This window comes from Gambusia affinis, linkage group LG09 (assembly GCF_019740435.1).
Source record: "Gambusia affinis linkage group LG09, SWU_Gaff_1.0, whole genome shotgun sequence".
In the NCBI taxonomy this organism is placed as follows: domain Eukaryota; kingdom Metazoa; phylum Chordata; class Actinopteri; order Cyprinodontiformes; family Poeciliidae; genus Gambusia; species Gambusia affinis.
The window spans coordinates 23,669,669-23,688,414 of record NC_057876.1 but is presented as its reverse complement, the minus strand read 5'-3'; the positions used below and the strand labels follow the sequence as shown (position 1 = coordinate 23,688,414).

The 18,746-nt window shown below is 37.5% G+C and overlaps 2 protein-coding genes across 5 annotated transcripts; one reads left to right on the top strand and one right to left on the bottom strand.

Moving 5' to 3' along the window:
• Positions 1–2,602: 2,602 nt before the first annotated feature.
• On the bottom strand, positions 2,603–6,236 carry cdx4 (caudal type homeobox 4). Its single transcript, XM_044127344.1, has 3 exons — positions 5,477–6,236; positions 4,457–4,602; positions 2,603–3,344 (listed from the first exon to the last, which is right to left on the bottom strand). The coding sequence occupies exons 1-3, from the start codon at positions 5,913–5,915 to the stop codon at positions 3,111–3,113; spliced, it is 819 nt and encodes a 272-aa protein (XP_043983279.1). The 5' UTR covers positions 5,916–6,236; the 3' UTR covers positions 2,603–3,110.
• A 2,906-nt stretch (positions 6,237–9,142) lies between these two features.
• LOC122837173 lies at positions 9,143–18,586 on the top strand. 4 transcript variants are annotated; one of them, XM_044127343.1, is made up of 5 exons: positions 9,143–10,688; positions 17,216–17,297; positions 17,458–17,597; positions 17,948–18,262; positions 18,377–18,586. In XM_044127343.1, the coding sequence occupies exon 1, from the start codon at positions 9,157–9,159 to the stop codon at positions 10,096–10,098; it is 942 nt and encodes a 313-aa protein (XP_043983278.1). In that variant the 5' UTR covers positions 9,143–9,156; the 3' UTR covers positions 10,099–10,688; positions 17,216–17,297; positions 17,458–17,597; positions 17,948–18,262; positions 18,377–18,586. The 4 variants fall into 4 exon arrangements, with proteins under 4 accessions (XP_043983278.1, XP_043983277.1, XP_043983275.1 ...); XM_044127342.1 differs by having other exon boundaries at positions 17,871–18,262; XM_044127340.1 differs by having other exon boundaries at positions 17,458–18,262.
• The last annotated feature ends 160 nt before the right edge of the window (positions 18,587–18,746 follow it).

The following is an 18,746-nucleotide window of genomic DNA, read 5'->3' as shown; positions in this document are numbered from 1 at the left end:
AGTGATGTTATTTTAGCCTTTCAGTCTCCCACCAACTGCAACATGTCAAGGCAGCATACTAGCGTAGCGCTAGCCTTTCTGATGATGATGCAAGCTGGACTCAAGGACACCTATGCACTAATACTGAGTTTTTTTATGATTTCATGCTTACCACGAGAAACCATTTCTCATAAAATCTACCAGCTGATTATCACAAACAAATTTATGAAACTTAAATATAATATCATCTGATAATGCAAAGTTTACTATGACCTTTTTAGTGAATACCCCCCAAATAATTCCCACTATTCAATAACACTTATTATACACTCCCCATCAAATCTTTCGACCAAAGTCGAAAGTTAGAAGTTGTGGGGATGAGCAAAAATAAAGAAGTGCAAAACACCAAAATGGGGGGAGAAGTGAGTATGGAATATATTATATATCTTATAATTTATATATTATTAACTATTAGAAGGTAAAGCTCATTAACCAAAAATACCCAATTCAGAACAAAAAGCATGTAAGAGGATTTCTTTACATCTACGCTTGATGCAAGTCCAGGATATTTGCTCTGTGTGGAGAAGATGACTTCGTCAAGTGCCATCCAACCATAAATGTATTTATTGGATATTAAATCAGGATTACTTTCAGGATGTCATTGTGACATTTCTGGGGGAATCTACATTTTATTTTTTGTCCTAAGAAAAAAACATTATTCATATATAGCAATAAAATGCTCTTAGTAATGCTGTCATGTAGAAATAAAGACCATATACTAGAATTATTTAAATTTTACTTTTTAAATGTTAGATGTGTTTCCATGTACTCATTTTCCAAATACAAACTGCTTGTTCAAACATCTTAAATATTTTTTAAGGGATTACACTGTTAAACTTGAAACAGCTGGAATTTGTGGGGTCATATTTATGAAAGAAATCTTGAAGTATGTAGTGCATTGTGTTTTCTGAAAACAATTACTAGTAAAAGCTACATTTTAGGTATCTAAAATTTATTTGGCACTTCAAATATCCCCAGTGCTGCTCTAGGAAAAGAGGATGTGTTTGTGACTTAAAATCTATTGTATGTTATTTCTAAAAATAAAATTATTTGCCACTGGAAAAATTACACTAAAGATACAATACCCTCAAATAAAAATGTGAACTCTGGTAAAAGATCTATCCAAAAAAGGTGCCAGGTGTCCTGGTGAGAGTTTAGATTTGTTTCACCTCCATTACCAATCCCCTCTCTCTGTGAATGTTGAAAAGATAAACTTTGGTCCTGGTTTAAGTTGTTTTAAATGTTATAATTTTTGCTCTAATTCAATGGATACAGACACAATTATCTGTTTACTTGTAAGCATCTGTTGATTTATGAAGACCAACACACATCAGCCTCACTTCAATATGCTCTCTTGTCTTTCCGACATTGAGGAATGGCTAAAACAATTTGTTTTGGTTTGTTATGTTGTGTCTATGTCATATTTGTGATTGTTTAAGTACATCTACAATCTGAAGCGGATTGCTCAAGTTAACTTATCAAATTAAAACGTGAGAACCAGACTGAGGTTTGCCAGAGAAAACAGAAACAAAACCCAGTATGTCTGGAAGGATTTTCTTTGCACAGATTAGTCTAAAATTATTCAACATAAACCAAACATCCAAGGTAAAGATCTTCATACTAACTGTGAAGCATGGAGGTGGAAGAGTCATGGTTTGGGAATGATTTTGCTGCAGCAGGAGCTGGCAAACTCCACATTACTAAGATGTATTAGAGGCTTCTCAGGGAAAAGACGAGATTAAAACTGAAGACCCTATAACATCACAATGACTCAAAACATGCAGAGATAGCCACAGATTTTAGGGTCAGGGTGTCCTATCTTTGTCCTACAATTAGAGGTTTCGTTTTTTCATAACTGCTGGGAAGGTAATTTTAATAATATTTTAACTTAAGAGAACTTTCAAACATAAACCTTCAAAACAAAAAAAAAAACAACAATTAGAGTTGATTCAATTATATGGTAAAATGACCTACCATAAGCTCTTGCAACCGGAGCTGAAAAGTTTTATCGCCTCACCGCGCTCGGATTTACAAGAGCTGAAAGTGCTCGCCGTCCATCGTGACAGAAAAACAGTGGAACAATCTTTTAGAGAGTTGACACACGGAAGTCCTCCACTCAGACGTAATAAATTAACCCATTAAATTCCCACAAGGGAAAGGCTATAGATCAACCTATTTCTAAAATAACAAGCTGCAGTTAACATGTCAAATTGGAAAAAGTGGACCATGCAACACCTCGAATAAAACCGAGTCTTACTTCTAACAGTAAAATCACAACTTTAACATAGACATGAACATTTCTAGACTTTATAACCTTTAAAATTGAATTGTAAACTCTATTGAACCTCAAATATGCCAATTTCTTTACACCATATTTGATTAAAAATCAATGATCAGCGAAAGATGTCTCGCCATGTAATGTTTGTATTTATTGGAGCGGATTTGTTTCTCAGACTTGTTTTGACCAATAGAAACTAAGAGTTCAAACTTATTTTAGGTTAAATAACTCTGTTATTTATAATGAGTGTATTATTTTAAAAAAAAGGAAATAAAAGGTGATAAATCTTGTACAAAAACACTTTATTTACATTTATAAAATTGCCATTAGACGACAATATACCCGTATCATTAAAAGCTGCCGTTGTGCTAAAAACAAGTGAAAAATGATTTGTCAAGTAAACGCATCGGTTCAAACTTTACCGGAATGACTCTTTTCTTCTTAAATGTGATCAAGCACATACACTTCCTCACAAACAAAGCACCATATTTATATCTTGTAAACTCACAAGCAATTTAAAGATTTTTTTTTTATTGTTTTTTGTTGCCCCCTTTTTTTTTTTGGAGTTGAAAACTTTTTTCCCACTTCATTAGAACTATTCTATTAAAAGTAACATTTCAAGAGCCTCCAGCATGTCGTTGTAATAAAAAACAAAACAAAACAAAACAAAACAAAACAAAACGGGTTGAGAGTTCGGATCCTTCTGCTGCCCATCAAGTGTCCCGCATGTCAGCGTGTTGGAGTGCTCAGTTTAGGAGAGATGGCGGACCGGACGGCCCACATTTGGACTGTTCTACTGAGTCACAGTCACCTGCTGGATATTCCTGATAGACGGCAAGGTGTTCATTCCCTGAGGAGGGTACAGAGAGCCGTGGATCTCCGTGGGACTGAGGGAGCCCGGCACCGGCAGAGGGCTCACCGAACCCGGGTCACTGTGCACAGACCCGCTGCTGCCGTCGGACTGACCCAATTTCTTCTTTATCAGCTTCCTCTCTTTGGCTCTGCGGTTCTGAAACCATATTTTCACCTGAGAAAAGACACAAACAGTGAAATTCAGCACTAAAAATATATTATATTATATTATATTATATTATATTATATTATATTATATTATATTATATTATATTATATTAGTAGATAGGTAACTCTTCTTCTTTTGAACATCTAAAACCACCTTATATTTCAATTTACATTTTTGTAATTGAATAAAATCTACTTGTAGCTTGTTACTATTGATATTTATTGAATTAGATTGTTACATCTCCTTCTATTTCAATATAGTAAAAATAAATTGGGTCTTGGTGTAAACTCCAAATATTTTAGTAAAATTTTCCAAAGTTTTTGATAAAGTAAAACAAACAAAAAGACAAAAAACCTACTACACACACACACACACACACACACACGCACACACACACACACACACACACACACACACACACACACACACACACACACACACATATATATAAATCCATTTTAAGCCACTTTTGTCAAAAACAGTAAACAAGATAAATCCTAATATCCAGTATATTTAAAGAAACAACACCATACTCTTTTAAGGCAGCAGTCGGAATAAAATAAAAACAGATGGATATTAGAAAGCATGCATTTAACATAAAACTTTTTTTTTAAACTTGCACAGGATGTAGATGAACAAATGGAGATTCTTTGAGTGGACGTTTTGTCGTATTTTTTTTCAATGAAATAATGTAAAAATAATGTTAGAAATTGTTTTCCCTTCATATTATAAGCATTTGTTTAGAAACTGCTCAGACAGTTGAGTAATAATTCCCTGAATTTTTAGAGGAAACTTTGTCATATTTTAAGTCTTTTAAAAATAAAATAGCTGAAGTACACCACATCTGATGCTAATCATTTTCCAAGCTTCTTCTAATGTCATATTTATATCTAAAATCTGTAAAATTGTTCTTTTTCTTCTTCTCTGCAAATAAACTAAGTAAAATCAGTTGTAAGAACACATTTTTGTGCTATGAATTGGATAAATGCCACATTATTTTCACATCACAGCCAATATTGTCAATCACCTTTTTATCAAGTTTTGGTAATAATTTATAAGACATATTAAACCTCTTCTGAATGGATCAACATTACGCATGAGAGTATTTTTATGCATACCTGTCTTTCCGACAGACCCAGGTTGACAGCCAGTTCGGATTTCCTCCTGATGGTGATGTATCTGTTGAAGTGAAACTCCTTCTCCAGCTCCAGCCTCTGATGGTCTGTGTACACCACCCTGTATTTCTCCTTCGTTCTTGTTTTACCTGAGAACAAGACAAAAGCATACGGTGAGGACAAGACGGCTTTATTTATTTGTCTGTTTGTTTTTATCTGAATGATCGTGAGTCTGCAGACAGCCGGTTGGGTCTGGACCGGCCAGGCCTGTCTGAGCGCCGCATCGTTATTCAGCCGCGTCCGAAATCCACATCTTCTCTTCAGATACGCAAATTGAGCTGCTTTTGATCTAGTTCTGATGACAAAGCGAATTTCAAAGAACCAGGCCTCGATTTTCTTTTAGTTATTAAGCTTAGATTGAAGTTAGGAACAAATATGTGGAAATTAACTGTGAAACAACTGAATTTGTTTTATTTATTCGTCTTTAAATTGAGCTGTAAAAGAGAAACTAAGTAAATTCAAATGTAAGACATTTGATTTAGAAATATTTAATATTGAGACAGTTTAACAATCTGCTTATTTTATTTCTGCATAAACGCTCCCAGCTGCGTGTGTGGAAAAAGCCGAGAAAAAGCGACTCTTTCTGGGTAAAGTAGTGACTCTGGGGAAGGAATTTGGCGCATATCAAAGTGGATATGACTGGCAGCGATGGAAGCAGCAAACAATGTAACAAGGAAGTCGAGCTCACAACTTCAGGAATAATGACATTAGCATCACAACTGGGCACGACGCCGATTCCTCACACCTTTTTTTTTTATTTCCACCCACAACAGCAGAGAGTATAGTTGGCAAAGCTGTAGGTTTATTACATTTATCACTTATATTCGTGTCCATCAACACCAGCTAGATAGATTTATTCTCGGGGATCATTTTAGAGGTTATGGGAGATGACTTGCGTCTGCGTAAAATCCAGATTTATGGCGGAAAATGGAGGCGTATGTCTGTCCAAGATGACGCTCTCACCTGTAGAAGATGCTTGTGCTGTTTTGCTCATCCACTGGTATGAATTGCGTCTTTCTCTCTCAGGAGAAAGCTGTGCAACTGTAACGTTGTCCGGCGGCGGCTGCAGCACCGCTGCTCCGGGGGGGTGCATGTGACTGTACTCGGAAGAACAGTAAGGAACTTGTCCAGGAGATGAGTTGTTCATGGGGGGAGGAAGATTGTTAGGAGGTCCAAGACTATATGGAGCACCCCAGTCCTCTCTGGGGGCGCCATATGAGGGTCCCCAACTAGCCCCGGATTGTGCGTGCGTGTCCATGTTTGGCACATGATGGTATCCTGTAAAGTCGGGGTACTGTGGAGACGAAACGAAGTTCTGTGGAGGAAGATTAATGCTCGATCTTCTTACTGGTCCTTGGTGATACATTCCGCTTTCTTTATCCAGTAAGTATCCAACGTACATGTTTTGTAAAAAAAAAAAAAAAAAAAAAAAAGGTTGGAAAGTTTTTATTTTCAGCAGCAGAGGGGAAAATGCAGCCAATCTCACGGCGACATTTTGACCCTGCCAACTGTTAGCGTCGATCCCTGCGCTCTTTGTAGTCCAAATGGGTTCCCAGTGTGAAATGCAGTTTGTCTCCAGCTTTACATTATGCGTCTAGATGACAAGGAGCTAAAGGTACACTGCGGCCTGCCTGACGTCGACCAACTCTTCGATCCTCGCAGATTTACATCTAAAAGAAAGTGACCGGTGCTGCAGGCCCGAATGTCCCTTGCGTCCGTCCTGCAGCGCGTCATCCTGTGACAGTGGGCCTATCCCGAGCACGGGTTATCCGCTCCTTGAATAAATTATCACCACGGCCTATCAGCTGCACACACGGGCAATAAAACCGGCCTGCACGTTCACACACGCAAACAAGGAGGCCTGTGCGTAATTACGCACAGATTAACTTTTACAATAAATAGCTTGTTAAAATAATTTACGTTAGTTACTTAGGATTGGTGACTATTTAAACTTTTATCACTCTGAATTAAAACGAAATCATGTTTGAAATTTTACTGTGGGAACCGTGACCACGCTTCACACGTAAACCCGGACTTATTTGTCAGGATATTCACTTGCAAACGAGGTGCAAAGTATGAGAGACTTTTTCTTGTTTCGTATTCCGTTCACACCTCAAGGTCGCACTTCACAGCTAATTCCGGTTACAAGGAAACTCCTGCAGCCCCCTTCCCTCCTCACAGAGACAAACAGTGGTCGGTGGCACCATCAGTCACTGCTGTCCGCTCAAACTGCTTTTATAATGGAGCTACACTAAAAAAAAAAAAGATGCGTTTGAATTCAATTGAAACATTCAAGCACAATTTAAAAAAGGTGCGTATTAATCAGTCATGTTATCCTTCTTTAAATCACGGACTGCTTGTTTATTGGTCACAAAATGTTTATGAGGTAGTAAAAGTGAGATGCTGCGCACCGATCTGCAGAAGCATCTTTTAAAAGAACCACGCATCACTTTTTATTTTTTTTTAATTTTTGACATTTTCCCACAATTCCCACATTGTTAGTTACAAAATAGCTGCACACGAAAGCATGAATGTGTGCATTTTAGACTAGAACTGCAGAATTTAAACCTCGAATAAGACAATTTTAACAATATAAATTTATTTTCAATGTGTTTTTCGTTGAAAAACTTCGATAGATTGTGTTATTTTGTAATCAGGGTATTTTATTTTCTTTTACAGTTTTTACACTTCATGAAGCCTTTTGGACCAAACGATGCCCCCTTGTGCTGACTGATCACGGAAGCACATTTTATAGTCTAACAGGCTCACATAGACGTTGATGAAAGGTGGAAAACATGTTATTTTAATTTGGTATATTTATCTGAGGAGAACTCCAGTTTAGATTTACAAAATCTAATTTAGATGAGCAAAATCTAAATTGGGGGGTCCTTGTTAACCTCCACCGTCCACTCCCAGTCCAGTCCAACACTTTCCAACCAAATAAATAAATAACAAATAAATAATGGTGGATTTGTGCACATTATGCATTGAACATGTTTAGATGTTGACAAACGTAACGAAAGCCTGAAAATGATGTATAGGACTTAAAAATACAGGCAAAAATACAATCGATGTGATAAGTGTCATGCATGTTCTGGATTCATCTTTGTTGTTAATGCTCAGACTCTGGTTCCAATTGATGCCTCATGAATCTCTTGAATGGTCTTTGTCTCATAATCCTCTAAATGCTTTTGCTTTTGCCTGGACCCTTTTTTTGACAAAGTTTTTCCTTCCACTAACTTTTCAGTGAGCACTCGGATACAGCAGATGGAAAACTGGCATTCTGTCCCCAGCTCCACCCTTCCATGGTCTGTGAACTGCTTTCAATAGTTGTTTTGATCTTGTTCTCAAGAGAACAAGACAAATACACGGGAAGGATTATAGTATATACATGTTAATTTATTTTAACTAAACCAAAGGATTGTAATACAAAAAAGAAAGAAAAAACAATGATAAAGTATTTTAAGATTCATAATAATAAGAAACATAAACTGTAAGCAATGTATTTTCTGTCCGTGAAGAACAGTAAAACAGTGCAACACTGCCATCAAGTGATAAAATTAAGGCACTGCAGAATGTCTCAAGTCTAATGACCAAGACAGAGGTAGCTCTACTTCAGCGCAATAATTTATTGTGAAACATCAATCAGTGGAGTGGAATAATTACATGAATAGTTTAATTATTTTATTTAATTTTTTTAAGTCGGAGGTCCATTCTCCTTATTTAATGTATTTAAACATGTACCATTTCGAAATATAGTTCCCACAACTATATCTGAACCGGAAGTGATTCGCGCCATCTAAGCAGGCAATCGCAGAGCAAAATGTAGAAGGTTCCAGACTAACGAAAAAAAGAGAAGTATTGAAACTCTTTACCAGTGTGCGACATAAATATATATCAACAAAATCGCTGCTGTCGGAATCGACCCGTATGAGACAGAGATTGAAAATATATTAGAAGATGGGTTCAAGCTGCCTCAATCTCTTACTATGACGTAGATAACTACTTAATGAACAGGAAGAGTGGCAGTGTTTAAACGGCTTTGTAAAGGACATATAAACTCTTCCTGTGCTAGCAAGGTTCTGGTGACTGGCAGAGTATGTACATGTAACATACATGTATTCTACATGTCCGCGTTAGCTTGTAGATAAAAGCTACCTCAGCTAAGCTAATTTTGTTAGCTTGGCAATAACTACGACGGTAAGCACTATTTATCTTAGCATTACACAGAGGTGGGTAGAGTACTCAAGAATTGTAAGAATCATAGTTGTAATGTACTTATGTTGTTGATAAATTAGGTAGGAACAGATGAGAACTCCGCTTATGGCTTGTTTATTGTTGTCATAGCAACTCTTTAGCAGCTGCCTAGTTACTAAGTTTACAGAAGTGTGACATCACATGACCACCATAGCCGTTTCTGCATCATTCCAAAGCAGAATTTGTAAAAAAAAAAAAAAAAAAAAAAAAAATGTAGGTGAATTACATCACAGCTGCATGTATTCTTGTGCTGACTCATAGTTTGTGATGTCACATTCTGCCCTGTTACATAACAGGAGGAGGGGTTTATAAGACTCCCTTAGCTAAAATTCTCCCATATTCGAAATCGGTTCTAGTGGTAGTAGATTCAAGTGTACACCAGCAAGATGGGTTTTTCAATTGTACTGAGAAATGCGCTCCAGGTTATAGTGGACGACTCTGTGATTCCTGCAATCGACGAGTTTTTCCACTATATTCCAGAAGGAAAGTGGGAAGATCTGGCATCTGGATGTCCAGATCAAAGCATCAGAAAAAGGATAGCAGATCTGTTGTACTATATAACACAGGTCTGTTCAGATGTGGTTTTGGACATTATCAAGAACTGCCAATACCACTACAAAGACTTGAAAGCAATAATGGGCAACATCATATCTCAGGCTTTTGCTCGAGCCATGGACATGGAAGAGCCCTTCCAGACAGAGAGTACGGACATGTTTAACATGGTTTTCTTAAAACATGTAATATCAGCGGCCACATGTCCTTTGGACAAAGAAGATCCCACACAGTGGCTCCAGGTGGGTGTAAGATTCAATATTTTGATTCAACACGTCACCATTATGATCCGGGAACTTCTAGCAATGAGGAGAAAAATCGAAAAGCTGAGAAAGTCAAATCTTTCCTCAGATAAATTCTCAGACATTCCAGAGGATGGAGTGTCTGAGAAAGACAGGAAAGACACAGTTCGGCTTTTCGTGAACTTGTTGTTGTCTAGAAGCATCAAGAAGGCAAAGACATGTTGCTTTCCTGATCACCTAAAAATCACAGAAGAACGAGTTGTGGAGAAAATCTGGGCAAGAGTTGAGAGACAGAAATTTCAGATTAAGGAGAAATGCATTCCTCATCTCTGCCAGAAAGTTTTCAAGAATATCACCGAAACTTTAGGCTGCTCCTCTGGAAGGACGCTGGCCCTTATTGAACATAATTTAGTTGACAATGTAGTTGTGTCATGTTTTGAAAATGAATTGAAGAAGCACCAGAAAAAGAAAAACAATTCTTTCAGAAGATTCTTTTCTCGTGCTATTAAAACATTGACACACACGTTTCACTAAATAAGAGAGCTGGAGAACACCAAGAGGAGCTTGTTCCTATAAAAATAGCAATGACAGTAGAAATAATTACACATTTCAAGGCTGTAGTTGTAAGAAGTCAGAGGTAAAATTTGCTACATCTTTGACATAAATGTATTTCAAGGAAAGACTCGCACAGAGTGAAAGTAGCTATTAGAAAGTTTATGGAAGAGGAGCATGACGAGGTGATTGGCTGGACAGGTGATATGAAGAGTCTTCCAGTTTGAATTTATGCCCAGGCTTCATTTCGACCTGCAGAGACTCATGCAGAGAGAAAGTCGCTTTTAGAAAGTTTATTTGACAGATAATCTTTGGCGCTCAGACCGCAGCAGAAGACGTGGCTCATCCTCTCTGGTAGGTCAGAGAGGATGAGCCGCCATGGAGAAGGATTAGAGACATCTTTCCCCAAAAAATCCAATGAAAGAGGGAACCAGGACTGAGCTAAGGTCGGATGAGATAAAGAATGCTTGAGAAGATGACCAGAGGAAAAGACAAGCGTACCTGCAGAGAAAAATAGGTATAGACTGCTTGAGAATCGAAAGGGAAGAAAGGGGCTGGATGAGCCTCCAAAGGTGAGTAAAGGGAAAGGTAACTGGGTTTCTGCAGAATAATAGTACGAGAAAAACTGAGATGACGAAAATAGCAAAGGGACCATGATGCCTTCAAGGTTTTATAGAAGGTGCATGAAGGTGCAACAAGCACATGTCATCATGTGCTTGTTTGTTATTTATCAGATTCAAAACATGTGTAAACTCTACGTAACTTACAGATGTTTGAGATGTCAGTAGGGCAGTGTTTCTCAATTCCAGTCCTCAGGCCCCTCTGCTCTGCATGTTGTAGATGATTCCCTTCTGCCACACACCTGGATTGAATCTGTGGGTGATTAACAGACTTCTGCAGTACTTGATGGCTGCAGAAGAGGTCATGCAATCATTTGGATCAGCTGTTCTGGAACAGAGGCACATCTAAAACATGCAGAGCAGGGGGCCTGAGGACAGGAATTGAGAAGCACTGCAGTAGGGAAAGATAAGAATGCCTGCCAAGCCATTGAGAGACTGGAATCATCTCTACCAGTCATCTCTACCAAAGCCCCGGTAGAGGCTCCTGATCAGAGCAGAGAAAGTGGATCTGAGCAGCAGGAGCTTTCTAAGTAAAAGAAGAAGAGGGAAAAAGAAGGGAGGCCCGGGATCTCTACAAAGAGGCATCATGACCTTACAGCAGATCGTAAGGTCATGTGAGGTTGTGTAGAAATCGCCGGCTTTATGAAGGGTTGAACCCTGATGATCGGAGAAGAGGAAGATGAAGAGTCTTCCAGTTTGAGTTTATGCCTCGGCTTCATTTAACTGTGTGAAAAATGTCAATTTAGTTAGAAATTGATTTCTTTTAAAATCCAAAGCTGTTTTTTTACTGTCATTGTGAAGCTGTGTGAAGTACTCATTTTAAGATACAAATTAACAAATTATTTTCTCTAAATGGTGCTTTCACCTGCAAATAATTGAGTTTTTTTATGACAGGTGTTTGTTTTAAAACTGTTTTTATGCATCTATTGCAGAAGATAAAATAGTGCATCAACATACTTAAGTATGTTGATGCATACTTAAGTTACTTAAGTTATTACTAACTTAATAACTTAACTTTTGTTAAGTTATTAAGTGAACTTATTAGCTAAATAAGTTGTCAATGACTCATTAAGTTGATAAGTTAGTTTTAACTTAAGTTATTAACTTATTAATTTAAATGATTAATAAATAAATAAGTTATTAATAATTTAATATTAATTAAGTCACATATACTATTAATATTATCTATCTATCGTTAATATATAGATAATATTAATAGTGACTTAATAAATCATCAAGTTATTATCACAGATAACTTAATGAGTTAAGTAACTTGTCGAGTTATTAAGTAAAATAACTCCTGTAATGTTTCTCTATACATTTATAAAAAAGTATTTAGAATTATTTTGCCAAATTTTCACCTTAAATAATTACCTTAGTAATTATTTGCAATCATATTCAATAAATTCAAATATTACTTAAATAAATGGCTGCACGGTGGCGCTGCTGGCAGCACTGTTGCCTTGGAGCAAGAAGGTCTTGGGCTTGAATCCTGGAGTCTTTCTGCATGGAGTTTGCCTGTTCTCCCTGTGCATGGTGGGTTCTCTCCGGGTTCTCCGGCTTTCTCCCACAGTCCAAAAACATGGCTGCCAGGTTAATTGGTCTCTCTAAATTCTCCCTAGGTGTGAGTGTGTTAACCACTGGAGATAGGCACCAGCGACCCCACGAGGGATAAGTCAGTCACTGCTCTCCCTATGCATTGCTATTTCAGCATTAATGTTTCAAAAGCAGCTCCAAGCAGGAGGGTTTTAGTCTGGACTTAAAGGAACTCAGTGTTTCAGCTGTTCTACAATATTCTTGTTCCAGATTTGTGCCTAGAAGCTGAATGTTGCTTCTTCGTGTTTGGTTAAGTTATTTAATTGTTATAATAACTTTTTTTTACCCCTTCAGGGGGTCTTTTGTGGGCTCTAGTGTCCCTGAAATGAAAATAGCCTGACAGGAAAGGGGGGAAGGAGAGGGGGGAAAACATGCGGCAAATATGGTCGGGTCCGGGAATCGAACCCGCGACAGCCGCGTCGAGGACTCAAGGCCTCCAAACATGGGTTGCGCTATCCCCTATGCCACCACGGCATGCCCTTGTTATAATAATAATAATTAAGTTAATAATTAAGTTGTTGTTTTTAAACTGAACTGAATAGATTTTGTAAATAAAAATTAGAAATTCTTTTTGTGATTTTTATTCACAAAATGACAAAAAAAAAACTACATAAAAACTGGCGTAATATTATTGGAATACCAGTACTTTATAACTTACAGATGTTTGAGAAGTGACCACAGGAAAGGAGGTAAAGTAGGAACATCTGTGGCTATTTTTAGACAAATAGTTGACTCAGAGGCGCTGGTGATGAGTTTTAATATCTAATGTAAAAAGTCTGCATAGAAAAACGTAGAAACACAAGCCGAGTACTTTATGGGCTGTTTTACTGACAGCAACAAACTCAAATATTCTTTTTTCCTTTAATTGCTCACAGTTTTTGTTGTGTAATATATTCCATCAGTGTGTAAATTATTCCTAGAGATAAACATGAGGAAATGTTACGCTCAAAGAAATGTATTACAGAAAGAGAAAATATGTCATCATGTGCTTGTTTGTTATTTATCAGATTCAAAACATGTGTAAACTCCACGTAAAATTTGTTATCAGCAAATCAAATAAGTAAACAAACTAATTAGTAAACAAAACAAAAAAAGCGCTTCAAGAACATCTTGTACAATCATGTTTTAAAACAGAAAAAAAGAGAAAACAACAACCAGTTGGCCGGAATGGAATTTACTCATACGGACGAAAACAAATGATTTTCTGAGAAATATTTTTAGATGTGGGTATGTGGGGTTAAAACAACCCCAAACAGTCTGTGTGCTGGATGTTTTTGATTAAATAAAGGATTTGCAGCTGTCTGGCTCACTGGTGGAAGACGCTACAAGGCAGCGGTGGAAGCCTGGGTGGTTTTGGCTGTTCATCGACGTGGTTGGCCGTAAAAATCAAATCATCCGCAGAGTTTCCAGTTTACATGTTAGTTTGTAGGGGAAGTATTTCTGTTGCAGCAATTTGGACTTTATTGTTTTTTGTAAATATTACATTTGAAACTTCTTTATTGTTGAAGGGAACATCTAAATCTACCTGTTGCTTTACTAACAAGTTTGTAAACCAGAGATGCAAACAGATTAAAACACCTATTAATATTTGGTTTTTCCTTTTTTTTTCTTTTTCTGTTTCTGCTACCTGACTGGGATTCAGAATCTGATACAAATCTAATAAACCTGAACTTTGATTATTTAATTTGTTATTGTGATGACTCTTTAAAGGGGCAGTTTTAAGTAAAATCGACTTTCTTTGATTTGCATTATGTTATAAAGTTAATCCCTCATGAAAAACCTTCCCTTTAGTGTTGCTTTGATGTTTGAGAAATCCTGACATATCCATGGCAACCATTCAGCTGTAAAAAACGCCTTTGAAACGCAGCTCCTCCTCAGAGCTGAAGTTTCCAAGCTTCCAAGTTTTTGCTTCACAGAGCAGCTCCTTCAAACTAGCCAGCAGCAATTAGCAAAGACCTGGTGGAACTGCTGTGCTCATCATAGGAGCCACTTCTCAGTGAAACACTGGTAAAAACGTCATTAAAGGGTTTATAGAGGAGCCATGTTGTGATGACTTCCTGAAGGCGGAGTTTCAGAATGAGCAGAACTTTTTAAAGAGACAGAGGCTCAATTTCAAAGGTTTGAATTTCTAAGTAATATTTGTGGATTATGTGTCATGGAAAACAAGACTGCCCCTTTAAACTTTGCAGATGTAGAAACATTTGATGCTGAATGTTGAGCTGTTTTTGCTCCCACACACACATTGCACAGTGAATTCAACAATATTCAACAATACGGTGAATACCAGTTCACCGTATTGTTTACCTTCCTGGTTGGGGGCAAAGGAGGCGTACTGAGTGTTCCTGCACCAGCAGGATCTACTAGGGACCAGACGCTGCAGTTTTGTTGTTGCTCAGATGCATGTCTGCAGTGTAAATGCCTCTCTTTCTCTCTGCATGTTTGGTGAATTTAACCAAAATGTGCAGCAGCAGACCCTCGTGGTCGTGTTTCCAGCCTCAATCCGTTTGCTATTGCGTGGCGACTGGCGATCCCTTCTCCTTTCATCCTTGTTGCATCCAATTACTTTGCACTTATGTGGCAGAAACTGCCATAAATTTGTCAGGAAGGAAATATTAAGCAGTTTGTTTGGGTTAACTGATGCTTCATAAAAATGCAGCTTTTAAGTTTTTTTGACAGTTTTTGGTGACAAAAATATGTTCTTTGGGGTAAAGTATTGCTGCAGACACAAGAAGGCATTCAAGAAGCTTTAAAAGATTATTTTGAAGTTTTTTACACACTTGACTGATGGATTGCAGTGCAGATTGTTGGTGATGTGTGTGGTTGGATCACACTGAGTCGGATAATTTCTTTCACTACGCGGTTTTGGTTTTCATTTAAAAGTATTTGAAACAAGAAAGGTGGGGCTTTACAGGAGCTGCAGATGTTTGAGCTACATTCTGTTTCCTCATTGAGTACCTTTATAGTAAATATCATCTCATTCAATCAATCAAAGCAAATAAACTCTTAAAATACATAAAAATAGTATAAAAATGCTTTTCATCAATATTAAGGAATCATTTACTTAAATTAAGCTTCTATATCTTGCTGAAAAGTTAATTCTAAGTTTGTTTTGTCTTATTTCAGGTGCACTAAAAACTGGACAAAAATACCAGCCAATGAATAAAAGTGATCCAAGATCAGCCAGACACCAGAGTTGTGCTAATTAACATAATGATTGAATTTGGATTATTTTTAAATTTATTAACCTTTATGGTCTGATTTTTGTCCAATAAGAAGCTGCAGCCGGCCTTCGTGTGAATGTAATGAGCAGCAATCTAGAAAACATTAATTTTGGTTGAAATAAGTTCATTTGGGGGTCACGTTGTAAAATTCAGGTGGCCTGCAGAAGTTGGCAGGAGAGCAGAGAGCCTTTAAAGGTCATAGGTCGAAGTACAAGATGTTGTTCCTGCTTCAATCTCCACAGATGTTTTGTACACTGCTGATGTTTGTTCCTTTTTCCAGCTAAACTCTCTATTTTTATCGTAATGAGTTGTTGCCACGGCTACCTGAGGTTGGGTTAAAGTTTGGAGTTTTTATGGGAAAGTACCAAAGTCATTGTTCTGAATTTAGGTGAGAGATGTGGACGTGGTTAACCCGCCGCTCATCTGCATCTGTGGGGTCTGGGAATGTCATTGTGTGGGCGTTTCTGTCTCCAGGGAGTTTACATTTTCTTCCTTTCATCCTCTGTAAAAAAAAAACAAAAAAACATTTTTTGTATAAAAAGCCTCTGTTAGACGGAAATACAAGCTGCATCCCAGATGTTACTCTTTCACTTCTTATTAAACTGTAACTTCAAATGTTCTCTGAATTCATTAACGGTTCCTTTTGTGTGATTAATGGAGTGTTTTTGCAGCTCTGTTTGCTTTGGGAAGAGGCTGGGGAAGCGGTCAGAGGGAAGTGGGAGTGGGGTGAAGAGGATCATGAGTGTTATTGTTAAATGAGGAAAACACAATCAGACGCCTCACAGCCAATGATGATCACTTATTAACGTAATTGTCCTGCAGGCCACAGGATGGCAGTGCATTTTAGAAAAAGGCAGCACATCTTCTAACTGCTGTGGAGACGCCTTGGAGGAAAATAGTTGATTTATTTTTAAATGCTGCTGTTCCTTTGAGTCAGATGAATTCCTGATGAGAAATTTTATATATTTTTAGAAAAGCAGACTAAAATAAAGATAATATTTGTGGTTTCACAATGGTTTTTGTTTATGATGGCTTTACATTTCCCTTAAAAACTTTACAATACTTATTTTTGAGCTGATAAAGATTTCCTTAAATGATTCAATTTGAACTATATTTATTGTTAAACTTTCATATAATTCTTATTATTATCAGGTTGAATAATTTTGTAGTAGCACAACATCCACATATTTTACTTGAGTAAAAGTGGAAAGTAGCTGTTCAAGAAATTACTCAAGTATTTGGTAAAAAGGCGACTCGAGTGATCAAAATATCATTTAGTATTTAAGAATTACATCATTAGATGGACCAAAATGACAATAATTAATATAACTGACACAATTAAAACATAACAATTATGTCAACAAAATCAGGCAAATAAAAAACATTTTTTCCAAATCAGTTTCTTTCAATAAAAAGCTTGTGAAACTTTAACAGAAACTGCCGGTCTGTGTCTGTGTCTGGTGAATTTATGGCTAAAACATGTTTATTTTTCATTCAGTGGGTAAAAAAATCCAGAAATTTTACTCAAGAGTAAAAATATTTTATTATGAAATAAAAGTAAAAAGTACAGTGTAGTAAAAGCAGGAGTAAAAGTAAAGTATTTCCAAAATGCAACTTTAATAAATGTAATTAGTTACCAAACTCTGTTATTTCCTTATGCAGTTTTTTAAAGGAAGTGCACCAGCTCCAAAACACATCATGATGCTGCCACCTCCGTACTTCATAGTTAACAAGCTATTTTCAGGTGGCAATATTTCCTCTTTCTTTCTCCAAATATTACAAACTTTGACTTTTCTTTCAAGATGAAGTCTTTAAACTGTAAACTGCACTCTACAGTTTTCAGTTTGTAAACTGTAAAGTAGTTTTTGACTTGCTTTTAGAGTGATGTCTTCTTCATTTTTCAGCCGATGTTGGTATGGACTCATAACTCTGTCTGACTGGCTTCATCCAGCAACTTCACAAAGTGTTTTGGTTTTGTTCTGGAGTCGATTTGGACAATTTACTCCAAAACATGTTCCTCATTTGGGGGCACAAGCAAGACAAGGTAATCGTATTTACGAACTTTGGCTAAGTTTTCTTAAATCTTTAACTGAGTGCAGTGCTGTCCCTCTGGAAATGATCTTCCAACCTGCACAGGAATGGAAAATCACTGCATCAGATGCAAAAGATAGAAAAAAACATGATAGTCACGAACCCGCTCCCCTCCTACATCCTTCCCCTGTTTGTTTGCATCCTATATTCCTGAAATAGTCTGCAGAGGAAGGTGTTGACATTCGTTCAAATCTAATTGTTGGCACACACCTTACTGTAAACACAGCAAGGGACAACGGGGGACAGTCAATGACCCATGTCCCCTAGTGTGTGTGTGTGTGTGTGTGTGTGTGTGTGTAATAGGTCCCCTCATGTGGACACACCTAGCGCCGGTAAAAAGTGTCTCCCAGAGGAAGGCCAGTGTGTGGCGCCCTCCAGTCGTGACCAGGATGATTAAGAGTTCCTTCCTTTCCTGCTTGGAGGCGGACACTGTCCCGAGGAACAGACAGGCTGCCGACACCTTGTCACAACTAGGAAGTGACTCTTCCACAATCCGAGGACCAGGAGCCGGGCCCACATTCAGCCCAGGCAAACCTTTGGTTTACTGAGTCAACAGGCTGGGCTGCAGTCCTCTCATCTAACACACTGTCTGCATCACAGTCCCAAGCGGTTTGCTTGGTAAGTTTGAAAGGTCAGGGAGGCAATTAGTAGTAAAATCTTTTATACTGAAAGTATTTCTTTTTCTCAGGTTGGATTTTTGCCATAAAAATGTACAATTTCTTATTTTTTCAGTAAAAAGTGAAAATCGAGGAAGCTCCTAAATGTTTATTCTTAGTTCCCACAAGTCTGAAGCAGAAGTGACCCACGCCATTTTAATGGGTAAATGTGTGCAATGCATGGCGAACCTGTGGCTTTGAGACCAACCAAAAGAAAATATCTAGACATTCTAGACCAGGCATATGTGCTTAGGGCCCCCATGCCACCAGGGGGCCCCTAAGAGCGCCAAAGTAGCATGATAGACAAATGTACATATATTTGAGAGAACATTGAAACCTAAATGCTATTACACATGGAAAAACAATTTCTGTATTGTTTTTATAAACAATAATGTAAATAATAATGATTAATCTCTTTCTGTTGATGGCTGCTGCCACTATTTAGG